The sequence below is a fragment of the Pelodiscus sinensis genome, chromosome 1, assembly GCF_049634645.1.
Source record: "Pelodiscus sinensis isolate JC-2024 chromosome 1, ASM4963464v1, whole genome shotgun sequence".
Lineage (NCBI taxonomy): Eukaryota > Metazoa > Chordata > Testudines > Trionychidae > Pelodiscus > Pelodiscus sinensis.
The window spans coordinates 90,158,733-90,185,089 of NC_134711.1; the positions used below are offsets into that span (position 1 = coordinate 90,158,733).

The following is a 26,357-nucleotide window of genomic DNA, read 5'->3' on the forward strand; positions in this document are numbered from 1 at the left end:
TGCTCCATCCCTGCTGGGCTCCCTACTGCGTGGGGCTGGGAGTCAGATGCCCCAAGCCAGTAGCCCTCCTAATACATGGGGCCAGGAGTCAGCAGTGCAACAGGCTGCTCCAGCTGGGCTGGAGTGGTCTCCAGCCTGGGATCCCGTTTAATTGGTTAACTGATTAAGCAGGATTTTACATCCCAACTTCTATTTGCATATACCAATTTCTGTCCACAGTATGCACCTTTGCAAATGGTGTCTGTTAATTAGGCCAGCAAAGAAGAGTTCATAAATTTGTTTGATCTGTTACCACAAAATGGAGTAGTTTAAAAATAAATGATTTAATTGGACAGAGAACGCCTACAACATTTATATAACAATATTTTATCTGTTTTACATTTTATTGAATCAAACTAACTGAATTTAAAATAAACATTTTAAATCCAGGGGACCCTCTCCAATCATAATTTAAAGCAATTAATATTTAAAATCCAAAAAGCTTGACATTGCCCATTTAAAATTGGTAAAGATACAAAAGAGATACTACTGCAACATACAACAGATGTAGGGAAACCAACAATAAATGGACAAATATGGCACATGGGACAGCCTAATCTAGAGAGGATGCTTCAGATAACTTGCAGACATGAAAGCAGAAAGAAAAAGTCTTCCAAGACTATGATTTTGTCTGTTTACATTTAAATTTAGTTTTAGGGTACAGGAGCATAGTCAGTAGCCAAGCAGAAACAACCATTGTGATGCCCTCTTCACTGAATTTTGTTTGTACCTGTTCAAAATGAACTTCTCCTTCCTCAGCAAAAGACTGAAGAAGTACTTACTCATTTTCTAGAGCTATATTTATTACGCAGGACTATGCTAATGTATTCTTACTTATCTTTAGCCACCTTAATTTTTAATTTACATTCACACTATGTATGAATAATTTTCTTATTTCATGTATTATTACATTTTCTTCCATGATTTTGAATTTTTATTACTCTCAAAGGAGTCGATCCAAAAAATTGAGACCTCATGTAAATGCAATGGAGGATTCTGTTTAACCATATGTATTTATCTCACCTTCTCAAAATAAGGCCCACTATCTGTGGTTCCCATGTCTTTGGAATTAGGAGGACGGAACCCAGATCGATCCTTTCTCATTATATCATTAAAATCCCCGAGGTTCATGGTTCGTTTGTCCACCTCAAATTTCTTATCTGGGAGACTACCTATAAGAGGGAAGGAAGAAGGTGAATATCAGTGTTAACAACCACAATCATATCTGTTGTTTTCAATTGATTCACAGCTTAAAATGGCTTGAAAATACCTCTAAAATGCTAGAAATAGTATGAGGCCAGGGATTTATCTTATAATGTAGCATTACAGCTCCTGATAAAAGATGTTGAACACCCTCCCCACCCCAGCAATTAAGTTTTATTGTAAGATTAAACAATCCAGTTTGCTTAAAAAACATTTATAAGTAAAATCTAAACTATTAATTTCAATTATAACAGAATACAAAGTGCACAGTGCTCAATTTATATTTTTTATTAAATATTTGCACTGTGAAAAAACCCCAAAAGAAATAGTATTTTTCAATTCACCTAACACAGGTATTGTTAGTGCCATCTCTATCATGAAAAGTCAAACTTATAATTGTAGAATTATGTACAAAAATAACTGCATTGAAAATAATGTAAAACTTTAGAGCCTACATGTCCATTCATTCCTAGTTCAGTCTGTCGCTCAGAGAAACAATTTTTTTACATTTGGAGGAAATAAAGCTGCCTGCTTCTTGTTAACAGTGTCACCTGAAAGTGAGAACAGGTGTTTACATGACACTTTTGTAACCAGCACTGTAAAGTATTTATGTGCCAGATATGCTAAACATGTGTATGACTCTTCATGCTTTGGCCACCAATCTAGAGAACATGCTTCCATTCTAATGACACTCGTTAAAAAAGTGTCAATTAAATCTGTGACTGAACTCCTTTGGGGAGAATTATATGTTCTCAGTTCCCTTTTACCCACATTTAGACATATATTTCATGTTATAACAGTCTCGGGTGATGACCTACACTTAAAAATACTTTCACGGCAGATTTGACAAATTGCAAAGAAGGTACAAATGTGAGATTTCTAAAAATAGCTACAGCACTCAATCCAAGATTTAAGAATATGAAATGCCTTCCAAAAGTTGAGAGGAATGAGGTGTGAAATATGGTTTCAGAAATCTTAAAAAGAGCAACACTCCAATGCAGAAATTACTAAATTCGAACTACAAAAAAGAAAATTATTTTTGTGCGCTGGTGGCATCTGACTGAGACGATGAAAATGAACATGACTTGGTCTGCACTGCTCTGGGTCATTATCGAGCAGAATTGTCATCAGCATGGACACAGCCTCTGAATGGTGGCTGAAGCATGAAGGGACATATGAACATCTGACATGTAAATATTTTGCAATGCCAGGTACAATAAAGCCATGTAAATGCTTGTTCTCACATTCAGGCGACATGTAAACAAGAAGCAGGCAGCCTTAGCGAAGGGCTGACCAAAAAGTAGGACTGAATGGACTTAAAAGCTTTATATTTTTACATTGTTTTGTTTGAGGCCAATTACATATAACAAAAAAACCCCACCCCTACATCTGTAAATTGCGCTTTCAAAATAAAGAGATTTCACTACAGTACTTATATGAAATTAACTGCAAAATACTATTTTATCATTTTACAGTGCAAATAGTAATCAAAATAAAATAAAGTGAGCACGGCACACAGTTTTCTTTATTGTAATTGAAATCAATATATTTGAAAACATGAAAAAAGCAAAAATATTTAATAAGTTTCAATCAGTATTCTATTGTTTAATAGTGCCATTAATAAAAAAATGTGATTATTGTTGTACTATTACTTGGGCTAGAGGAGATTAATCAACAGTACTAATTAAAATTCAAAATGATCTAAATAAACTGGAGAAATGATCTGAAGTTAACAGAAAGAAATTCAGAAAGGATAATTATAAAGTATTCCATTTAGAAAGGTGTCATCAGTAGAGCCTTAGGTGGAAAGACAATTTGTATCCGCATTCCGATCTGTATCCGCAAAAGTAAGACTGCAGATATCCGCATTGATATCTATGGATGCCTGCGGATATCCACAAATTTGCAGAATTCTAGATACAAATTTTGTATCTTCACCTATATCCTCAATAATGAGTGGTGGATACCTGCATATATAGAGCAGATATCCGTGGACCTGCAAGATTTTAATAATCAGTTACATACATACAAAATGGAAAAGAATTGCGTAGGAAGGAGTACTACAGAAAGGGGTCAGGCAATCAGAGAATCATAAGCTAAATTTGAGTGAACAGTATAATCCACCTCCCCCCCTAAAAAAAACAAACAAAAAAAAACAACCCAAACATCATTCTGGAGTGTATTGTCAGGAGTGTTTTAATCAAGACATGAGAAGTAAGTCTTCTGCTCTACTCTGCACTGACTAGACTTCTATCCAGTTCTCGATGCCACATTTCAGACAAGATGTGGACAAATTGAAGAAAGTCCAGAGAAGATCAACAAAAATGATTAAATATCTAGAAAACAACCTATGACAAAAATTTGAAAAAAATGGGTCTGCTTAGTCTGGAGAAAGAGACAGAGGGAACGTAATAGAGTTTTCAAATATATAAAAGGCTGTTACAAGAAGGAGGGAAAACAAATATTTTCCTTAATCTCGAGGATAGGACCAAAAACACTGGGCTTAAAATGGAGCAAGGATACTTTAGGTTGGATATTAGGAAAAACTTCCTTACTGTCAGGGTAGTTAAGCACTAGAATAAATTGCCTAGGGAGGCTGTGAAATCTTAACCACCGAAGATTTTTAAGAGTAAACAACTGCCAAAATAACACTGTTATACAATGAGTTCAGGGGACTAGATGAGCTTGAGTTCCCTTCCAATCCTACCATACAAACAGGAAAAGAATAATTACTTTACAGTAACTGTGGTTCTTCAAGATGTTTTGTTCTCATGGAACTCACTCCAAGTGCCCCGGCATGCCAGATTAGTTTATTTTGGTAAGCAGTGTCCATTGGAGCTGACTGTGCATGCAGTATGTCATTGAGTCCCGCTTCCTAGAGCATGATGGCCCCAATCATCATTCAATTCCTTCACCGACATAGAATTCCGAAGGCTAACAGATTCTACATCAGTGGGGAAGGAGGGCGTGTCATAGGCTCCATGTAGACATCTTGAAAAAGGCACAGTTAACTATACTCTCCCTTTAAATACTTATCCACATGGATACCATTCTAGTTTACTGGCAAATAGCTGTTTCTCTAAGGTAGTGGGTGCCAGGAATCCTATTAATAAGTACTGTTTGACTGGCTTGGCAAACTATGCATCAGATTGAGAAGATGATACTAAAGCAGTGGTGGGCAATAATTTTTGAAAGGGGGGCCACTTCATGAATTTCAGAAGTGGTTGTGGGCTACCCCAAAAGGGGCGGGCCCCATGGCAAGAAGGGGTGGGACAAGAAGACTTTGCGTGCTCCCCCACCCACAGACCCTGATTGGCTTGAGCACAGAGGAGCATGTGAAGTCTTTGCCCCCTGCCTCCACCATGCTATGAGGTGCACGCTGCTTAGAGAGAACCACCTGCTATTTTGAATAGCTGGCGGTTCCCTCTGGTGCCATGCGCCCCTGGTGGGGCGAGGGAATTTAGTAAGCTCCCCCATTGCCAGATCTCCATTGACTGGGGGTAGGTGAACAGCAGCATGGTTGCAGGCCGGATCAAAGGGCTCAGCAGGCCAGATCGGGTCTGCGGAGGCTGTCTTGCCCACCCTCTGGAATACAGAGTCTAAGAGGGGGTCATAACCTGGGGCAGGAGTGCAGGAAGGGGTACAGGTATTTGGGCTGTGACCAAAGATATCAGATTGGGGTGCAGTGTATGGGATAGAGATGTTAAGTAGTGTTTACTTAGTTAATCGAGTAGTCGATAAGAGGACGGCACTCACTACCCCTTCCTCAGTTTCTAGGAAGGTGTATGGGGGCTGGAACAGGGATGCAGAAGGCTTGGGTTACATGAAGTAGGGATGGGAGCGGGGGGAAGGGTTGGGGAAGGGAGAGGTTGGTGCCAGAAGCAGGCTTTGGCTGGGAGGTCTTACCTGGGTGGCTCCCAGCCAGCAGCCCAGCAGGTTCCTTAACCAGGATTCCTGCCTTCCATGCCCCTGTACTGCTCACAGTAGGTATAGGGGCCATGTTTGCAACTGCATTCACTGTAAGTCTGGGAATGAGGGAAGAGTGGCACCACATGCTGCCTGTTCTGCAAACAGGCAGTTGCTATTGGCCAAAAATTGGACAAAGAGAGCTCCTGGGGGAGGGAGCAACATGAGAACCCTCTGCCTTTGCCCCTGGAGCTCTCAGCATTCACAGAAGCACATGGCCCTGCAGCACCAGGCTTCACTGAGTGCTGAGCGGGAGTAAGGCAGGTTGGGAACTGGCTGAGGCTCTTGTGCGCTGGATCTGGCATCTTGGTGGGCCGGAATTAGCCCACTGAATGTATTTTGCCCAGCCCTGCAGTAAAGAATAAGGCTTCTAAAGATTGGTATGGAGCTCCAAGAAGCAGCTCTATAGATTTCAAATATAGATGTGCTTCTTAATAAAGGCCAAAAAGGATGCCTGAGCTCTACTAAAACATGAGCGTGCCCAGGGTGAGCTGGGGTGAGCGTGCGCTGGGCGAGCGTGCACAGGACTAGCTGGGGCTAGATGGAGCTTGGTCCTGCCTTGAGGGCGGGGGGCTGGACTCGATGACCTCTTGAGGTCCCTTCCAGTCCTATGATTCTATGATTCCTTGGGCTTTCAAGATATCAATATTCATTTACTCAGTTCTATAAGAAATTCTAATGCAGTCTGACACCCATTTCAAGTCTCTTTTTTGAAACAGCCTGTCTTCTAGATTAGTTACCAAAAGATACAAATAGTCTTGGGTAATTTTCAGAATGATTTTGTAGTGCTGAGGCAACACAAAGTAATTCTTAAAAACACTGAAAATGTGGAGCTCAGCCTCTAAAGGGGATGAATGAGATCTTGGAAAGAGCACTCAAATGAATTAAATGATTTAAGTAAAAAGTCTAGGACCACTTTAGGCAGAAATTTATGATGATGAAAGATAACTAACCTATGGAAGGCAGTATAAGATAGTTCTGACATCAGTGTTTAGATTTCTCTCACTCTGTCAGAAGAGATAACAGCCACCAAGAATGCCCTCTTAATAGACAAATGATACAAAAAACAGAAGGTATACAGGTTCAAATAGAGGTTCCATCAGAAATATGAAGACTATATATTAAGTCTCAGGAAAGGGAAAAAAAAAACCTTAACAAACAGAAAATGTGCTTTATCTCCTTAAAAATTGTGGTGAGTGTTGGCTGGGGAATAAAAAATTCTTATGTCTCTGTACTGGAAGATAAGACAGATATTGCTGCTAGGATAACTTTATCAGAACTATTAAAGAATGCCAATAGGTAATCAAGGTGACAGGAATAGATGCCTTCAGCTGGTGAAAGCTATGGTAAAAAATCCTGCATCGATACACATTTCTACTTGGTCTCATAAATAAACGTCGAACATTTTCGACTGAATGAAAACATTCTGTACCTCAGACCAACATTCATCTTTCAAAGTCAGTAAGCTAGCTTGCAGAGGAGCCAAAAGTACTCCCCAGACTGACTGTGGTAGTTGAAGACACAGTTTATCACCTCTTGACAGACATGATATCTTTCCACCAGAACAATGACAAAAAATATTCCTGTGAAAAAGCACTGGCTTATTAGTGCTGAGTCTGTTTGGCTGGTAGACTGACTTCAACCAGCTTTGATAATAGAAGAGATGCAATCTGGCATGTGGCATCATGTAAGTGCCAAACACAGACAAACCATCACTAATGCCCTTTCCTGAGCCTGAAGCCCTAAGAGAAGACTACTCATGGTATCAAGAAGAAGGTCCTTGCTGACCTTGAACCTAAAAGTGTACCTATAAATTGTTCTGAATGTGTAAGGATGGATTTGACTAAATTAATCTTGAGTTTAAGCGAGATGAGAAGAAGCATCATTCCCATACATTTGGTGACTTGCTGTGGCAATTTTCCTTATATCAGAAAATCAAGATAAAGACAAAAGTGAAGCCATGTCTCCACAGGTAAGCTGCCACATTAGCATTTGGCGAATACTTCTGGAAGTATAGAAAGGCCACATGGTAACACTATTAATTGTTATGTGTGTAATTTGCTCTGAACTTATTTCTTGTGTGTCTGAAGGATGGAAATACAGAAGCTATGTGTCCTGTAAGTCAAGAGTCACAGACTGAAGGTAGGGGGAAGAGTATAGAATGATAGACTCAAGTGAGACTATTTTTTGAAGCGAGGCTAGAATGATTTAATTGGGATTAGTCCTGCATTGAGCAGGAAGTTGGATTAGATGACCTCCTGAGGTCTCTTCCAACACTAATCTTCTATTATTCTATTCTGGGCTGAAAACTAACTTGTTTAATGACCTGAGCTCCAGTATCGTATGTCATCCACCCTTCTTTGGAAGGAGGAAATAGTGGGTCTAAGAAGCCAATGGCCAGGAATTCTGAAGGCACCCTCTCTATTGCACCTAAAGGAGAGTTAGTCTCCTGTATCTTGGGCTGGGGCTGGCAGGCAAGGGGCAGGTAAGGACTGGAATTTAAATACACACTCTGTTTGGATGATTTTAACAATCCAGCAGTCTGTAGTATTTTCAGTCTACGCATGGAAAATGAGACAGGCATTGCAAAAAGAATAGGTATGTGTGTGTGAGGGAGGGCAAGGGGAAACATCCAAATGAACCAGTCCAAAACTCCTGCCCACGGTATCAAGTTTATGGCTTTTTTCCTTTTTTTTTTTAATTGTAGATGGATTCAAAATATTTGTATTTGACCATTACAAGGCCTCAACGTCTTTCTCATGCTTCTGTCTTGTTCTGAGAATAAAGGTTTCACAGACCAAGCACCTCTCAAAGAATAAGCTTTCCCTTGACACCAAAGTACTTAACTGGTTTCTCTAGGTCTCCCATAACTAAATCTTACATTAAAATTAATCTAACATTACATGTACTCTCAGACATTTGTATGTCCATACACACTATAAATAAAACTAATGACTACCTCTACAGACTGAGACTTAACTAATTGCACAATGGAAGAAAAGAGGATGGTTCTAAAAATATTTGCACCAATCGGAGTTGTTTAGGGAGAAAGGGGACATACAATTCCAGATTTTCAATCAAAATGCATATGCCCCATAAAATTTAAACTTCTTTAGAATGATTTTAGAATCATGAGGCCTTACAGGTTGGGATTTATAAATGCAATTTAATGAGAGTGAAATGATACAGTGGAACTTTACACTACAATAAGGCTAGTTGGAATATTGATCCCGGGCTCCAAGTGGTGCTGCTTCTTTGAAAAGCCAGGTGGAGCCTGGGATCAGCTGGGGACTCCACAGCTCCATGGCATGCCAGCGCTGAAATGTACAAGAGTCCTCAACAGGGGCTCTTATGCATTTCAAAGCGTAAGCACCTGCATGTGGCCCGAGTCAGTGGGACTTTCTGCTGGCCCTGGGCTCCACATGGCATTCCAACTTTGAAATGCACAGGAGCCCCCGCTTGGGCTCTTATACATTTCAAAGATGGAAAGTGGAAGTGCTTATCGACTAGTTGAGTAGTCAATGGAAATTCCATCGACTATTGGACTAGTAAATTAATCGCTACTTAACATCCCTAGTCTGTCTACACCATAAACTCCTTCTGGCAGGGATTGTCTCTCCTTTCAGGGTCTTGAACATCACCAACGTGGTTGATGCGCTAAGAAATAATTTACAAGATGATTTTTCAATACAGAAACAACAATTGTAAAAACCCCACAGTGAATCTAGCAATAAGAGAGATAAAGATTGCTTACAAGTAATAGGGATGCTTTGCAATAAGCCTCTGAATATTCATGCTTGTGAGAGCACAGCACCTATGAGGCAAGCTTCTAGAATCTTCTGTCACTTGTGTCCACTGGGGCCTGTTGTATGGCCTTCATGGAGGGTTCTCATATAAAAATGAGTCTTGCTCATCCTTGAAGCAGAACTTGAGAAAACTGAATACCTTCTGGTAGAAAGGGACTGATCTGTGGTTTACCCGACTAGCATAACAGATAATGCAAGATACAGATCTTATCAAAAGAGCTTGATAAGAATAGTCTTTCCTTGAAAGATGAGATGGAGTGATCCAGTGGAAGATTTTGCACTCTAAGGGTACATCTACACAGCAACATTATTTCAAAATAATTAACGTTATTTTGAAATAACATAGTCCTTGCCTACATAGCAGGAAGTTATTTCGAAATAATATCGAAATATTGTCAAACTGGAGGCCTTTTTACTCCAACTCCTGTAACCCTCATTATACGAGGAACTCGGAGGAAGAATGCTCTATTTCGAAATAAGTGCTGTGTAGACACTCCCAATTTCAAAATAAGCTACACAATTGACATAACTTGAAATTAGATACTCAAACTGAGCCAAGCCCTGTTGTGTAGACGCACCATAAGTCCTGAGCAACACTAGGGAGTTATTTTGAAATAACAAGCAGAGCATCCACACTACCAAGCCCGTTATTTCCAAATAATGGGCTGGTTATTTCAAAATAATAATGCTTGCTTCTCATGAGGAATAATGCTTATTTTGAAACAGTTATTTTGAAATAGAGGTAGTGTGGGTGCTCCACTGCTGCTATTTTGAAGTAACTATGCCCCAGAGTCATTCAAAGTAATAATTCCCTAGTGCTTCTTGGGACTGTAAGTAATGGTAGCACATTCACATTAAGGGGGCCTGCCTTGGACTAATTTGAGGCTTCTCTGTAGTGTGGATACGCTATTTTGAAATAGTTATTTTGGGAGTAATTATTTCAAAATAAGTTATTATGAAATAATTTCCGAGTGTAGACATGCTCTTATAAAGGGAAGACTCCCTGACAGTTGGCGAGACCAAATCCCTCCATAGTAATAGGCATGATAAAATATTTTAGTGTTATGTTAGAATTTGATCAAAGAAAAAAATTGTAGGCCAGACAAATAGCCGTTCACTCCAGTACATTAAGGTGGAGCTCATTCAGTGCAGAGCTGAAGAGGTTGGGAATCAAAATGAGTACCATAGTTAACCATCTGGGATGTCTTCTGAAGGGTATGTTCTTCCTTTGCTTTTCCCAGTAAAGCATCTTGAGTGTCTTGAGCCATTTAGTCTTCGGTGTTCATGGTGTAAAAATGAAGGTGGATTCATGTACCACTGTTGGAAAGCTAGGGACCATAGAGCCAGTCATACTAGACACAGAACCACATTGGTAAATGGTTCTTCAGGTGATGGTATTAAGTCCTCAGCATTGAAATGTGCTGACCTAGATCAGTGTTTCTCAAAGTGGTCTGCGGACCTACTATGAGAAAGTTGCTCCAGGCTGTCCCGGTTTGTTTACTTACTGGCTCCGTAGCCACAGAGCCTTGTGGCTCCCATTGGCTGCAGTTCTTCATTTGCAACCAAGGGGAGCCACAGGAAGCATCTTATTGTTAGTTAAGTTAAACAGACTCCAAAGTATCAACAAAAAACACCACCAAAAACTATGAAGAGAAATGCTGAGGACACTGCGGGTAATCAAGCTTGCTGTAAGTAAGGTAGTTAGGAAAAACTGAATGGGCTGCTCCCTCTTTGAAACTGTTGAGGATGGGAATGAAAGGGATGTGAGTGGCCTAAATGGACTAGTCATCAGAAGGTTCTAGAAGCTTATGGCACAGGCAACCTCAATCCCACTTGAAAAAATAATGCTTTTCAGTAAAAATTCAATTTAGAAATTAGGAAAACATTTCTGATGACAAAATCAATCACCTAATCTAGCGAAACAGTTTGCCTAACAAGAAAGTTATAGCCAGGGCTCGCAGGGCTTGCAAGCCGCGCTGTCTGGCAATCTACGCATGCACAGATCACCCGAACCCGGCTCTTCCGGGTTGCAATCTACTCGCCACGGGCGAGTAGATTGCATTATCTGTCGAGCCCTGGTTATAGCAAATTAGGAGGCAATCAACTGAGATTAGCTAAAACAGATACAGAAACCTACACCAGATAATCCAAGAGTACAGTTCCAACTATCATTTATGATGATATCCCTCACACAGCATGATGATCCATTTAAGCTTACTGAGGTTTGTGGTCAGGCCATCAAGGGTGATAAATATATTCCTACTCAGCAGCAGCAAAATTGCCTGAGGCAAACAGTTGAATAAATTGCAATAAAAATCTTTTTGTTTCCCTGCACATCAGTCCTAAGGAGCTAGTAATTGGAATGCCCTAATGCCAACACTAGTAGACTTCCCTTTTCCACCTAGCAAAGGCATGTGACAAGGGATTCTTTCCATTTTTTAAGCTACAACAGTTTTTTTTAAAGCACCCTTTCATTCTGTGCTGCTATTTCTCTTTTCCACAGCCCAATTTGTCTCAGCAGCAACTACATATATGCATAAATTCTTCAGCCAATAGGCTGGCTGCTGCTACTCTATCTTGCTAGTAAGGAACACAGCTCAAAATAATGAAATGTGCCCCCTCCTAAAGACAAGTATGTACATACATAATATGAGCCATCATGCCAAATGCATTGTAATGAAGTTATACGCACCTACAGACAAGTCCATCTTACTGCCTTGAGTGTCCTCAGTTTGACTCTGAAGGGGGGGAAAAAAAGAGAGATGGTCTGACTCCTGAACAAAGTTCTAAAACACTGTAGAAAATAGCCTTCAAAGGTAAAAATGTGTATTGGAAATGTGTACGGGCATGCCAGTGAGAATGAAAGTAATGTCCTAAATGAAATAAAAGAAAACTAATACTGATGTAACCTTGAGTACAACTCATCCAAGCTGTGTTTGGTGTTAAATTTCCTAAAATGTAACTAGACATATGAACTCATGCAACAGAGAGAGATGGCTGAACAGCTGCTCTGAGAAATGAACCTCTGTCCTCATGTTCCAGTGGTCAAAGGATCAAATTATGTGAGCAACAGCCAGAATGATAGCTCTTTCTCGTGACTTGTCAAGTCATCAAATCTTAAAATGTGCTGCCAAATTATTCTTCTGTTGGCAGTTTGGGACAGGGTGTTCCCATAATTGACAGGCAGTGTGATTTAGCAGACTGAATTTGAGACTGGAAGCCATGAGCTCAGATTCTACTCCCAGCTTTGCCAGCGACATTCTGCTTGGTCTCAGATATGTCACAACACCTTTACACCACAATTTCTGCAATCCTTTAATGAGGATAATAGTTAGTTCACAAGGTACCTTACTTAACTTTGTACAGCATTTTGAAAAATGCAAAAAAACCTCTCCCCATTATATGGATGGCTAGTTGTGAACTGAAAAGAAGGCAGTGTAGATCTCTGCACTTCTCACTGATAGTGATGTAGTATTTGTCTTACAGCTCCACCTAGAGGTCCTATTACTGGGGCTATATATGTGTGTGCTAGGTCAGGAGTGGGCAACCTACAGCATGTGTGCTATAAGTGGCATGTGAGCCGATTTTCAGTGGCATGCGGGGCAGGAGCTCAGCAGGGAGCCTGTGTTGTTGCTGGAGAGCCTCATGGCTGGCACACAACTGTAGCACCAGCTCTGGGGGGCAGGCAGAGAGGTTGCAGATTGGGCTGTACACCAGCGGCTGGTGCTCTTGCCCTTCTCCACCTGCCCAACTCCATTGCAGCAGTGAGCCAGTGGAAGCAGAGGAGTTGCTGCTGGTGTATGCATGGGGGCTCAGTCTGGCAAGCTCCTCCGGCGGCCAGGGCATAGACCACACAGGGTGCTCCTCTGGCAGTGGGGCTGGGATCTGGGCAGGTGGCTGCTCCTGGGCGGCCACTACTACGGCTTGGACCACATAGCTGTTCCTTCAGTAATGGAGCTGTGGTAGTAGCAAGGGCAGCCCGGCAACCCATCTGGAGTCTAGGGTAGCATGTGTACACTGGCTCGGCAGCAGGGTTGTGTTGTGGCAGTCCAATGGAGTCTGTGTGTTGGCCCAGCAGTGGGGACAGAGCCACAACAGCATGGGTGCAGTTGCCCTGCAGGAGAAACCTGATTGGAGCTGTGGCAGCGGAGCCTTGGCAGCAAAGCCAGGGCTGCGTCAACCCAGCTGCGGCTGGGGCAGGCCAGCATAGAGGGCAGGGCTGTGTGCTGCCGTGCTGGCTGCCATGTTGGCTGGAGCAGCAGTTATGACAGCAGGGCCAGGGCAGCTGTGTCTCCCAGCCATCAGCGGGGCTGAAGGAGCCAGTCACAAGGAGGGGCGCCAAGCTGAGGGGGCCAGTGGCAGGGAACCATAGTTCCTTCCAAGCTGCGCAATTGCATAGGTGTTTTCTGAGCTCTGCTCAGAAGTTCAAAGCTCCCACGCATGCAAGGAGCTCAATTAATAGGCAGGGGGCGGGGCGTTGTCTTGCTGAGCAAGCAACTAAATGGAGCTGGCTCATGCTTGAAATGGAGCAGCTCCCGGAGCAGGTAATAAAAAGCAAGGTAAGGAGAGAGTAAGTGTCTAGGTTGGGGGAGGAGAAGTGAGAGAGTGGGTAACTGTGGGAGGGAAATCAGAAGGGAGGGGAGTTTGGAGAATCCCTTTTGCGTGGGGGGGGGGGGGGAGAGGCAGAAACTCAGCACACTCAAGTGTCCTGGGAAGTGGGAGGTAAGGGGCTGACTACACTGAGTAGGTGGGGGGAAAATGGGTGAGTGGGTGTTGGCACTGGGGTGAGGTGGAAGTAGGAAGGTAGTTTGTGCTGTGAGGTGGGAGAGGTGTGGATAATATGTGCTTTAGCTGGGCACTAGGACAGGACAGACTGCTGGTGTCTGCTACTTTGAGAAGCAGGATTTTATCCCTGTCCCCACCTGGGCTGGGTGGATCAGACTACACAACAATAGGTGGTGGAAAGGCTATTACTAACTTTAAATCGTATCAACGGCACACAGACTTGTAAAAAGAAGTAAGTTAAATCTCAGCACGCCACTGCTGAAAGATTGCTTACGCCTGTGCTAGGTACTGTACTAAACACAGAAGAGTTTACAATATAAATAGACAAGACGAAGGATAGGATAAAGGAAATATCTCAAGATGGAGAGCTTAGGGATAGTGATACTGTCTTGCCCAAGTTCACGCATGTCTGTGGCCCACATGTTCAGAAAGACATATTCTGACTAGTAAGTGGAGTTTGAAATAGCCACCAACTATCAGTAGTGCAATCAGTATAGCAAGAAAGAGAATGTGAATGATAAATGCAATTAGTTAATAAACACCAGATAGTAAATATGACAGAATTTAAAACTTTGCTTACTACACAAATGCTAGTGCTTCTCTATTGGATTATGACATTAAATAATCCACTTACTAGTAATCCCATATTTGAAAATTGTTTAGATAAAGGGTTCATCCACGAATCACTGTTTCCTCCTTTTAATGAACACTAAAACACAAGAACAGACATATAATTAAACAGTTTCCTTATCTTTCCTCCATTTTCATACTTTCTTTATTTTACCTCATAGCTGCAGAAGTATGTACTGAAAATACTGTCCCTGAAATCTGTCTCTGAAAGACTACAGTTACTCTTTAACGGACACCTGCAACATTCTAAAAAAATAACGCTATAAATACTATAATTTATTTACTTAAACTGATGCATTCTGTTCTATTATATGTAGATGTATCTGAATTCAACAGGCTTTCAATTTGGTCCTGTTGAAATTTATGAATGACCAAATAAAACTGAAAGCAGAAATTGGCAATATAGCACACACGCACGCACAGAAAAGGAAAGTTTACAGATTATTTTTTATCCTAACCATAAAAGCAATTAAATGTCAATTAAAGGGAATCAATTTATCCAAAGCAGAAACTGACATCCATATAGTAAGACAGAGTAAGTTTAAAAAAAAAATCATTAAACACTATTTTTTTTTTATTTGCACCTTATCTTAACCCAGTAGTATCCAAAGTGTGACCCCTAGCTATAAGGAGTCATCTTAATATTAACACAATATGCAACACCACAGTAGGAAGTCTAACATGCTCTATCCTCTACAGAACAGTTAGATCCATGGTGTTGCAGGCAAGGGCACAGTCATTTTACTTCCAATTGTTATCACTCTTGCCACTCTGGCCATGTCTTCACTATGTGGGATGATCAAATTAAGATACACCACTCCAACTATGTTAATTACGTAGCTAAAGTCAACATATCTTAAATAGAGTTTCTGCATGGGCTCCACAGAGGAAGGTTGATGCGAGCAAATACTCCCTCAGCTTTGCTTACTCCTTGTGAGGAGCAGGATTACTGGCATTGATGGGGGCGCCCTCTGGGTTCGATGTAGTGGGCCTTTGCTAGAATCACTAAATCAAACTCCTGAAGCTCATTCATGGCAGTGTCAGTCTTCCACATAGTGAAAACATGGCCTCAGCAAGAACAAAGGTGGGAGCACAAAAATCAAGCAGAAATAAGAGAGGGTTACTACTAGAAGTGAGAATGAGATCAGAACTTCAACAGGCTGTGTAAAAGTGTCAGCAACAGCCTAATGCAGCATGATGTGTTACCCAGAGATCTACAATGACCTTTGTTGCTCAGTTTCATTCTGTAACGGCTCTGCAGCCCACATGCCAAAAGGTTTCTGGAAATATCTGTTGGCGTTACAAGTCATAATATCCATATTACATAAAAACAAGAGTGTCATTCCACATACCACTGCAATACAGCCACCTCTATAGATTAATTCTCCACTATAGTAGTTCTTGTTTATAAAAGGAAAGTGAAATGCTTACGTACTTCTTTATAACTGTTGTTCTTCAAGATGTGTTGCACATGTCCATTTCATGTAGGTGTGTACACATTATGTGAACAGTTGTCAGAAGATGTTTCCCCTAGTGGTACCTGACGGGTCAGCTGTGGAGCCCCCTGGAGTGGCATCGTTATGACAGTATACATAGATCCCTGCGGACCCGCTGCCTGCTCATATCCTTCTTGCTGGAAAACTCTGACAGAGGGAGGTGAGTGAGTCTTGGAATGGACAAGAGCAACACATCTTGAAGAACAACAGTTACGAGAAGTAAGTAACAGTTTTTTTCTTCGAGTGATTGTTCATATCAATTTCAAGTAGGCGATTCCAAAGCAATCCCCTGGAGGAGGGATCACAGGTCATTTAGTTAGACTGGAACACTGCTTTACTGAATGTGGCATCGTCTCTAGCATACTGAGTGATGGCACAATGGGATGCAAAATGTGTGAACTGAAGACCACATTGCTGTTCTGCAGATGTCCTGCAAGGGAACCTGAGCCAGGAATGCCATAGAAAAAGCTTGTGCTCTTGAATGTGTAGTTAGTGAAAGAGCAGGAACCTTGTCCAGGTCATAGCAGGTCCTGATGAATGCCATAGTCCAAGAATATATCCCTGAGAGGAGACAGGAAGCTCTTTCATCGTGTCCATGATGGCAAGAAACAACTGAGTTGATTTACTAAACAGTTTAGTGTATTCTGTGTAGAATACAAGTGCACATTTAAGCCCCAGGGAATGGAGTGACCGCTCTTGGTTAGTCATGTGTGGCTTTGGGTAGAACATCTGTCAGAAAATGTCCTGGTTGGCTTGAAATGACAAAAATCACCTTGGGCAAAAAGACGGTGTGGACAAAGCTGTGCTTTGTCTTTATAAAAGACAGTACAAGGGGCCTCAGATTTTAAGGCTTTAAGTTCTGATACCCTTCTGACCAAAGTGACAGCAACCATAAAAGTCACCTTCCAGAAAAGATTGAAGAGGGAGCAGGCTGCCAGTGGCTTGAAGGGGGGGCCCCATAAACCTCAACAGTACTAAATTGAGATCGGTTGCTTTATATGAGGGTAGAGTCTGTTCAGACCTTGTAGGAAACATCCCATAATGGGATTAGCAAAAAGTTAACAGCCTGCTGAGCTGTGGTGGAAAGCTAAAATGGCTGCCAGGTGAACTTTTACAGATACTGATGTTAGGCCCTGCTGCTTCAGATGGAGTAAATAAACCAGGATGACAGAGATGGATACCTTCTGGAGACACCAAATGGAAAATCTCCTCCACTCGGCTAGGTATTTGGTGCACACGGAATGTTTCCTGCAACTTAGGAGCACCCCTCTCACTAAGTCCAAACATGTTAGTTCTAGCTGATTCAGCCATGGAGCTTTCATCCTGTGAGGGAAGGGGACTGGAGTGCTCGAGTCGACCGTGGTCCTGTGTGACTAAATGCGGACACACAGGCAGAACTATAGGTGTGTGCAACAACAAGGTCTACTAGCATGGTGAACCAATGCAGATGGGGCCATGTCCAAGCTATGAGAATTAAAGATTACTTGTCCCCACAGATCTGGAGCAGGACTTTGTAGGTAAGTGGAAACAGTGTAAATGCAGACAGGAAGTGTGCCTTCCAAGGAATGAGGAAAGTGTCTGCTAGTGATCCCTGGGTATGATTCAGGAAGGAGCAGAACTGCTGGCACTTTCTGTCCTGGCATGCTGCACTATGTATGTGGAGACTAGCATATGGTCAAGTAACTTTAGACAGTTTCAGACTGTTAGGAAAGGCAATAAGGTCCCTTATGATGGTGCTCATGGTGAGGAATAAAGCTTGTGGAAGAAAAACCCTGATTTGAATAGTGCCTAGCTGGGCTCCAATAAACTATCCTCTGAGTGGGGATTTGACTTTGTCAAGTTCAAGACCAGACTGAGCCAAAGGAACCTGTCACGCACGAATCTCACATGGCCCTCTACTTGGGCCTGAGACTGAACCCTGATCCCTTACCTGGATGACTGGCTAAAGTCCTGCACTTGCTTTCTTTGAAGGAAGGCAGGCACCATTGCCATGCATTTTGTAAACACAAGGGGCTATTGAGAAGCCAAGGAGGAGGGTTGTAAACTAACAGTGCATCTTCCTTACCTCAAACCAAAGAAATCTTCTGAGAGACAGGACGATGGAAACATGAAATTATGCATCCTTCAAATTAAGGTCGACGTACCACTCCCCCAGATCCAAGGAAGGGATAATAAAGTCTACAGAGCCATACAAAGCCTCAATTTTATGAGCAGCAATGCCAAACTATATGGCCCCTCTTGGGCAAGGATATCAATCATCAAATTTACTTCTTATGCAACCTCCTTTGCTTGTAAGCCCTAATTTTGTGCTACCCTCCCCTTAGTAGCTCTTAGCAGACTCTGTTATACATGGCTGGGAAAGAAGTGGACAAGCCAGCGACCTCTTCATCTGGGTAGAAAGATGAAGATGCTCCTGTGGACCCCGGGTCTTCCTGACCTTCCATCTTCTAAGTAGTCTTCCTAATGGATGATGGCAGTGTCAAAATTGTCATGGCACCAGTCAATACTTCTGCCTATGCTAAGCTTGGCACCAGAAATAGTACCAATCATTGTGCTGGGCTGGACACCGACCTGGGCATCGTATACTGACTCTCTTGAGGGTTCCCACCCCAACAAGGAAGATGGTGGGGGGTCCCCTGTATAAGGCTACCAACATGAACCATGGGGCTGTGGGCTTGATGGCAAGCCCAGAGCTTCCTAAAAGACCACTGCACCAGGGCTTGCCACTCAGGATTGCAAGACAACATCGGGGCCTGGTGTGGTTGCTACCAGTGGGAGCGTTGTGAGCAGTGCTGGCTCTGTCTAGATATGTAGGACTCCAGCTACAGAGTCAGAGACCAAGAAGGCACAGTTCTAGACGGTGCTGGAGAATGATGTCAGGGGAACAGTCACAGGAGAAGAAGTGCCAGGTAGAGCAGTTCTAGGATGAAGTGATGTCCCAGGATATGGTAAAGGTTAGCACTTTTAACAGGGTTCAAAAAACAGCTAGATAGATTCATGGAGGTTAGGTCCATCAATGGCTATTAGCCAGGATGGGTAGGAATGGAGGACCTAGCCTCTGTTTCTCTGGAGGTGGGAGACAGAGGAGGGATCACGTGGGGATTACCTGTTGTGTTCCCTCCCTCTGGGGCATCTGGTATTGGCCACTGTAGGCAGGCAGAATACTGGGCTGGATGGACCGTTGGTCTGATCCAGTATGGCCATTCTTATGTTCTTATAACTGGTCAAGGAGAGAGGAATCATTCATAAAGCATGGTCAGTTTATCTCTGGAAGGTGTCTGCACTGTGGTCTGTGCCAGGTGTAGTTCCTGCGAGGGCCTGTATACTGACTGTGAGGGCAGTCATTTTAATAAGGTCCCTTGCTGCCTCAGATATAGCAGAAATGGATGACATATCCAAGTCCCCTATCTCACTCTACCATGTTGGGGAGTCCACCAGAACTGGACTCCACAGCTTTTCATGTGATGGCAGAATAGAGTATTGGTTGCTTATGAGGCACTGTGGAGTGGCCTGGTGTAGGACACACTCAGTTTTATCACCCTTGGTTGCTGGCATCCACCCTCTATCTGGCTGCTTCTGTCTCTTATGAAGCAATGGAGAATGCATTCAGTACTGGGAGGTCACTACATCAATCTTAGATGGTGGAGAATGGAGGTGCCAGGAAGTCTTGGGCATCAGATCCGTTGGCAGTTCTGCATGCTATCCCAAACTTAGGATGGTGCATTGTACACCAATACAGTTGATTTCAGTGTCAGTCCAAGATGTATCAGTTGAGAGTGCAGGGCTGACTCCATGAAGAGGAGTTTGAGCCTAACATCTCTCTCCTTATTTCTGCAAAGTCACATACTCCTGCAGATCTTGAATTTATATGTTTGGTGTACTTCGCCCAAGCACTTTAAGGCAGGAGTGGGGAGCCTATGGCCTGGGGGCTGGCTTGCCTAGATCCGGCCCCTGAAGCTTGGGGTTCTACTCTCCAGCATCAGGGAGCCAATACTGGCGTTCCCCCCACCCACAGGGCTGGAGCGCCAACACTGGCTCCCTGCTGAAGAAGGGGGCAAGAGCCCTGAGCCTCATGGAGAAGATTCAGACAAGGCAGGGCCAGATCAGACCCATGGGGCTCTGCCTGGTGAAGGGCAGGAAGCGGATATGCACACTGTCACTCTCCCTCCCCCCAGCTGGGAAAACGGCAGAGCAGCAAAGTTCTGCCTGGAGGCTTTTCCGTCTGCTGCTTCGACTGGCCATAAACAAGGACAACAGGAGCAGCAGGGGGCAGTACCTGGGAGCTGTGGGGGACACAGAACCATGTGCCAGGTCAGTGGCCCCCATTGCTCAGTCCCTCCACCCTCTCTTTGCTCCTGCACCCTACCCTCCACTCAGCCCTCCCACCCCCAGCCCGTTCCTGCACCCTACCACATTCCCAGACCCATCAATCCCTAACACTCCAATAAAACAATGTTAATAAAACCATTTACAAGAGAGTAGCTAAACAAAAGCTGGGGAATTGCTAGTGGGAAGCAAGAGAAGAACGCTCAAAGGATTGTCACTGGTGGTAAGAAGGAACAGAGCGGGTCAATAGGGATCTATATAAACCACAAAGAGCACCACTCCAGGGGGCTCCACAGTTGTCCCACAGGATACCACTAGGGGAAAAACCTCCTGATGACTGTGCATGAAGTCAGCACACACCTACTTGGAATCGACATCAGCAATCACTCCAAAAATGTTAGTTATACCTGCTTTCTGAGTACACAGCAGTTATGAATCATTCAAGCTTTAGGTTTCTTACCTTAATTTGGGACTTCTTGCCTCCTTGCCCCCAGTTTGTTGAGTTGTGAGAGGAACTGCTTCCTTGAGAGCCTGCTGTATTCCAGACTCCTCCTTCCTCCTCCTCTTCCCAGCTTGAATGACGTGTTCCAGTTACTGGCCCATCATTCTCCACCCAGCCATCTTGCATAGATTTGGAACCTTCAAAGCAAAAAAGTTAGCCAATATAACTCTTAACCATCAGCTTTTATGTCACTGTGACAAGATCAGTGAGATGCTTAGCACACAACTGCTGTTATAAGTCTAAAAATTTGTTTTCTTCATTTTATTCTAATGCAGAAAATTGCACACAAAGCATAACACCTAAAAGACTACCGGTATTTAGTGCTAAGTAGTGTACTATATTTTTCAAGTGTTCTGAATATTAAATTTGCTTTGGCTTCAAACATATTAAATGCCTTTTACTTTCCTGTGCTCAGTAAAAAATGACCTCCTAAAAGGAGCTCATAATTTCCAATGTAGAGGAAAGGATTCCATGGGCTCTCAAACAAATGTCATTGAGGAATTAGGTCCATATGGTTAACCTATATCAAAACCTATTCTTCAGGGCAAATGTTTTCCTTCAAAAGCCCCAACAACCTATAAAAACCCAATATTACAACACTGAACACATTTTTCTATCAATCTGCTAGTATACTGACAACAAAACTCTGGAAAACTCAGATTTAATTCTCAGACACTGGTCAGAAAAAAACATGGAAAGCAAGACAAATTCTCTGTGCAACTTCACATTGTTTGTATTTTTACTAAGATCGGATATAAAAACTACTGGCATTCTGCTTATGAACCCATAGAAACACAGAATGAGCTTCTGTTCAGATTAAGATGTGAGTAATCTAGAACAGGAACTTTAAACACTGCCGATGTTTCAATGTAGTTACTCAAAAATAACAAAATGTGAAAACCAGATTTTAATGTCTTGGTTCACTCTAGCAGCATGTTGGTGTTGCCATTTAAACAAAGGGGTGCATTGCTACTCAAATGCTGCAACAATTTCATCTTACAAAACTAGCTAAGGAGTGTTCCTTCCCCTGCTGAGCTCTCATCCTATCACCTGCACCTTCCTATGCCAGTTGACCCACTCAAAGTGTATTATAATTGCAGCTTCTCATGACCAGCCTACAAGTTTCTCATTCCCTACCTTGTTTGCTGACCAATACTACTCCATTCATTATGTGGTTTCATCTTGCCTACTTGCTCTACCTATCTACCTACCTTCCCAAAATTGGTTTTCCATCATCTTCTTCCTGTTAAGGCCTTTTTGTTTTGGCAATAAGAAATCAGAAATAAGGGGGTTCCAATGCACTCTGGTTGAAAATTTGAATATTAACAAAAAAAAAAAAATCAGGAAACACAAAAGGTAGAGCTCCCATAGCAGGAATAACAGCCATAATAAATATATATATACACACAACAATATTTTTATTCCTATGTATACATTTAAAAAGGGAACTTAACATACACAATAAAATGTTCAGGTGAGACACCACTGTGGGAACCCTTCTTTTCAAAATGTCTCAATCTGTATCTGAATTCTCATTCTAAATTATTCCTAACAAAAGTACCCCCAATTGAGGTATCAGCCCAAGCATAAAATCTACTTCTCAACAACCGTAATCAATCTTTAATCATAGTGCTGGTTTTTATTGTGTGTGTGTTTGTGAAAATTATATATATAGCTGGGGTTGACAAATTATGGAAAATCCTATTCGTCAGACAAAAAAGGGACTTGCCACCCTCCTCCACAAAAAGTATTTTTTAATGGCATAAATTCCTAATAAGAATAAGAACAGTAATTACTAATAAGTTATTAATAAATATCACGCAGGTTATTAATAAATATCTTATAAACCTCTACCTTTTCTCTCTGCAGCCATGACTCTTCCTCTTGCTCCATCAGCTCCCCTAGTGCCTGCTGCCCCCCAACCCCTCACCCTCTGCTGTCCTGACTCCTGCCCTTCTCACTGTCCTCAGCCTTCCTGAGACCTGCCCCCCTCTGCCAGCCCTTCTCTCCGCCCTGTACCCACTCCTCCAGTAGCCCCACTCTGATCATGTGAGCTACCCCTCCTCATCCCCTCTCCTAACACCTCCCTCTACATACCTGCCCTGCCTCTCTCCTCTGGTGCTGGTCCCTCCCCTGCAGGTGTCTGCCCTTCTGCTTCACCAGCAGAATCCCCTGGCACCTGCCCCCTTTGCTCTCTTTTTCCCTGATACCCACCCTCTGCCCCCGTTCCTCTCCTGCCCCTGTGTCTTCACCGATGCCTTGCTCCATACCTGCCTTCCTCATGCCCACCCCTTCTTTCAAGCCTTCTCCCAGCACCTCCCCCTCCAGCCCCCAGTGCCCTTACCCTCTCCTCTCTCAGCATCACCCTGTCCCCCCTCCCACTGACACCTCCCCTCCTGCCCTTTTCCTCATTGTCTGCACTTGGCCCCCCTGGCATTTGTCTCTTCTGCTCCACTGTTTCTTGGTGCCTTCCCCTTTCTTCTCCTGACCTCCTCCCCTCAGCAGAAGCTCATTCCCCATATTTTTTCTCTCCCCTCCCCAAAGCCCAGCCCAGCCCCTTCCCCTCCCCAGGGGCCAGGTCTAGGTTTTTTGCTGCCCCAAGCAAAACATCCCCCCCCCCTTTGTTGTTGTCTTTTACGTTTGCATTTTGCAATGGGTTTTTTTTTTTTTTGGTTTTCTTTTTTGTCCCGGCATTTTAGCCCTATAAATAACATATAGCATTTTCATTTTTTTCCCCATAAACACAAAGGCGCTTCAAGTGAACTCCCCCTTTCACTCACTGCTCGGTCACAGCAGCCTTTTCCCTGCCCTGTCCAGACTCTCTCTATGGGCAAGCACCCCTCACTCCTGACCCACAGGGGGAGCAGGGTGCAGGGACAGCACAGAGCCAGAGGGGTGCAGGGAACAGTGGGGGAGTACAGGGCTGGCGAAGGGAACGGGAGGCACAGAGCCAGAGGGATGCAGGGATCGGGGGTAGCAGGGTGCAGTGGAGGCACGGGGATGGGACGCGGGGAACGGGAGGGGCAGAGGGATCGGTGTTTAGAGGCAGTGCAGGGAATGGGCAGCACAGAGCTGGGGGGGGGTAGCAGGGATCAGGGTGTAAGGGCGGCACAGAGCCAAAGGGTCGCAGGGAAGAGGGAGAGCAGGGGGTCTGGAGTGTAGGGCAGCGTGGAGACAAAGGCGGGCTGGGGCCGTGGCAGGACTGGAGCTGGCAGGGCGGGCCCTGGCTATGCCACATGCCGCAACCAGCTCCCAGGAACACACGGCCAGAGCCGAGCTGCTGCGGCCCTTTAAAATCAGCAGGGCCAGGTCACGCCAGCGTTCTGGCGTCCCGCTCCGCCTCCTCGCGCCGGAGTGCACGCAGGCAGCCCGGTGGGAAGACTTGCCGCACTTCCCCCTTCCCAGCAGCACTGTGCTCCTCCGCTGGCCAGTGGATCGGATGGGGCCGCGCCACCCGTAGTGCCGGCTTCAGCCAGCCCGTCATAACTGTCCACCAGGCCAGTCCGCCCCTGCACTCGCCAGCTGGAAAAATCTACTTGCCATGGGCAAGCGGGCGAGTGCATTTGTTGAGCCCTGGATTTAGCTTATACAAGCAAGAAAAAGTATGTGTACAAACGTCCCCCTTACTCGCCCATCAAATAAAAGTTTTTGCTTTGAGAAGAATTTTGTAATTTGGTGTATTTTTTATTTATTTATTTATTTATTTATTCATTCATTCTTTGCTTTGAATTCCCTCCACACGTGGATCCTTCTTGCGCACACACTTTTTTTCTCCTAAAAACCCCCCCACTACCTATACTGGCAGAAAGGATTTCCACAAAAATGAAATTGCATGTGCAATTATATAATAGTCATTCTAATTTCAAAAGTTACCAAACCCAAGTTTTTTCAGAAGTTTAGCAGGATCTCATTCACTGGTGAATACGGATATAATGTTTAAGTAAAAAGCTGAGACGTCCAGTAATTTGGATTGAATACAAGAAAGCTCTAAGCATTTTAAAAGATGCAATATTTTTTATGCTTGTAGTGGGGTGCTCACCCCACTCCAGGCATAAAAAGGGTTAAAACAGTCCTGGGAGAGGGCTATAGCTAGAAGCCAATCATGAGAGGTTTTGTGGAAGCCAATCAGAGCCCAGAAGGGCTATATAAAAAAGACAGCTGGTCAGGTTGAGCACACTCACAACTCCAGCCCTGGAGGGGGAAGGACCTGCTAACCAGGATACCACAGACAGAGAAGTGCTGAAGAAAGGCAGGGTGAGCAAGGGGAGCTCCAGCCTAAGTAGTTCCAGGCTGAGGCCAGCAACAGGGGCCTGAGGGATACTAGGGCTGCAGGGGAGGAAGCCAGGGCAAACAAAAGCAGCAGGTCCCCACCCACTTGCCTATGGTGAGTGGCCACGTCAGACTTCAGTTTGGCCATGAGGACTGGCAGTAGGGTCACTGAGGCAAGATAGGTATAGGTGGTTGGGGAGGGGAGGTTCTCTGAGGGAAAGGACCCCACGGTGTGCGTGCACGGCCATGGAGAAGTACCTGTAGGGAAGGGTGCCACAGTCTGGGAGGGGCGCAGGTCCTAATGCAAGGTGGCAGAACCATTAACAGAAAACAGCAGATGAGATACCAGTCAGAAGAAGGTGCTTAGTGGAGCAAATTACCAGAGTGACCAGAAGGAGGCACCACAGTAATGAGTTGCACCATGTTATATAAGCATTGTAACAAAAACATTTGTTTTTGTCTCATTTTCAAAAATGAAAATAAGAGGGGAGGTGCTACATCTACAGTTGAATCACATCTGAAAGTTAGATACTAAAATCTATAGCATTGTTATAAATATGACTGATTACTGGCCCTATACTCACTTGGTTTCATGGCATTCGGGGCGTTGGAGGATGCATTGCCCCAGCCTGTTGTTGACGCTCCTGTATCATCTACTTCACCCCACCCAGGGCTGGTTTCATTTGGCTCACCCCAGGCAGACGTACCATTATCTGGAGCAGGTGGTGTGCTTTTGTTCCAGACTGCATAAAGAAGAGATCTTTTGTTATGGACAGTTTACTGACATTCAACATAGCATCACCAAAAACCCTACTGCTTCCTCCTTTCTGGTGTAGCTTTAAAAAGTATAAACTGGAACTTACTCAATTGCAAACACTACACCCGCAGGGGCTTGACTCTCAGTTCTAGGAATGAAAAGGAAGATGACCCTAACTTTAGAAATGCTATGAGAAACATTCTTACTATTGTATCAACTTAAATATGAAGCCTATCCCTGATGCTAGCTTACTTAATTTTTTTAATAGGAAAAGTGATTAGTGCCAGGGTGTACAGAAATATAATATACTGAAGAACAAGGATAAATTTAAGTGCACACTGAAAAAATAAACAACATAATTTAAAGTATGACATGGTCAGAAAAGCAGCTATGTAAAAATGGCACCTTGCCATTATGTTCTGTGTATTCTAACTCCTAGCTACTTACTTTGGAATAAACACACACCTATTTTTTATTCTGAATAGCATAGTACAACTATGGAAGCATAAAATAGGTTATAATGTGGCTCATATATGTCCACAATTATTAAAACAGAACTGTGCTCTGCATTTAGAAAT

At 43.5% G+C, this 26,357-nt stretch overlaps 1 protein-coding gene across 12 annotated transcripts in view; it reads right to left on the reverse strand.

The window, feature by feature from the left end:
- The window catches only part of TNRC6B (trinucleotide repeat containing adaptor 6B), a 259,188-nt gene that overhangs the window by 48,929 nt on the left and 183,902 nt on the right, over nucleotides 1-26,357 (reverse strand). For all 12 annotated transcript variants that reach the window (XM_075912508.1, XM_075912457.1, XM_075912600.1 and 9 more), the window contains 5 exons: nucleotides 25,607-25,765; nucleotides 20,712-20,890; nucleotides 14,434-14,508; nucleotides 11,707-11,752; nucleotides 1,063-1,211 (listed from right to left, as the gene is read on the reverse strand). In XM_075912508.1, coding sequence (XP_075768623.1) covers nucleotides 1,063-1,211; nucleotides 11,707-11,752; nucleotides 14,434-14,508; nucleotides 20,712-20,890; nucleotides 25,607-25,765 — 608 coding nt within the window. The remainder of the gene's footprint in view (nucleotides 1-1,062; nucleotides 1,212-11,706; nucleotides 11,753-14,433; nucleotides 14,509-20,711; nucleotides 20,891-25,606; nucleotides 25,766-26,357) is intronic.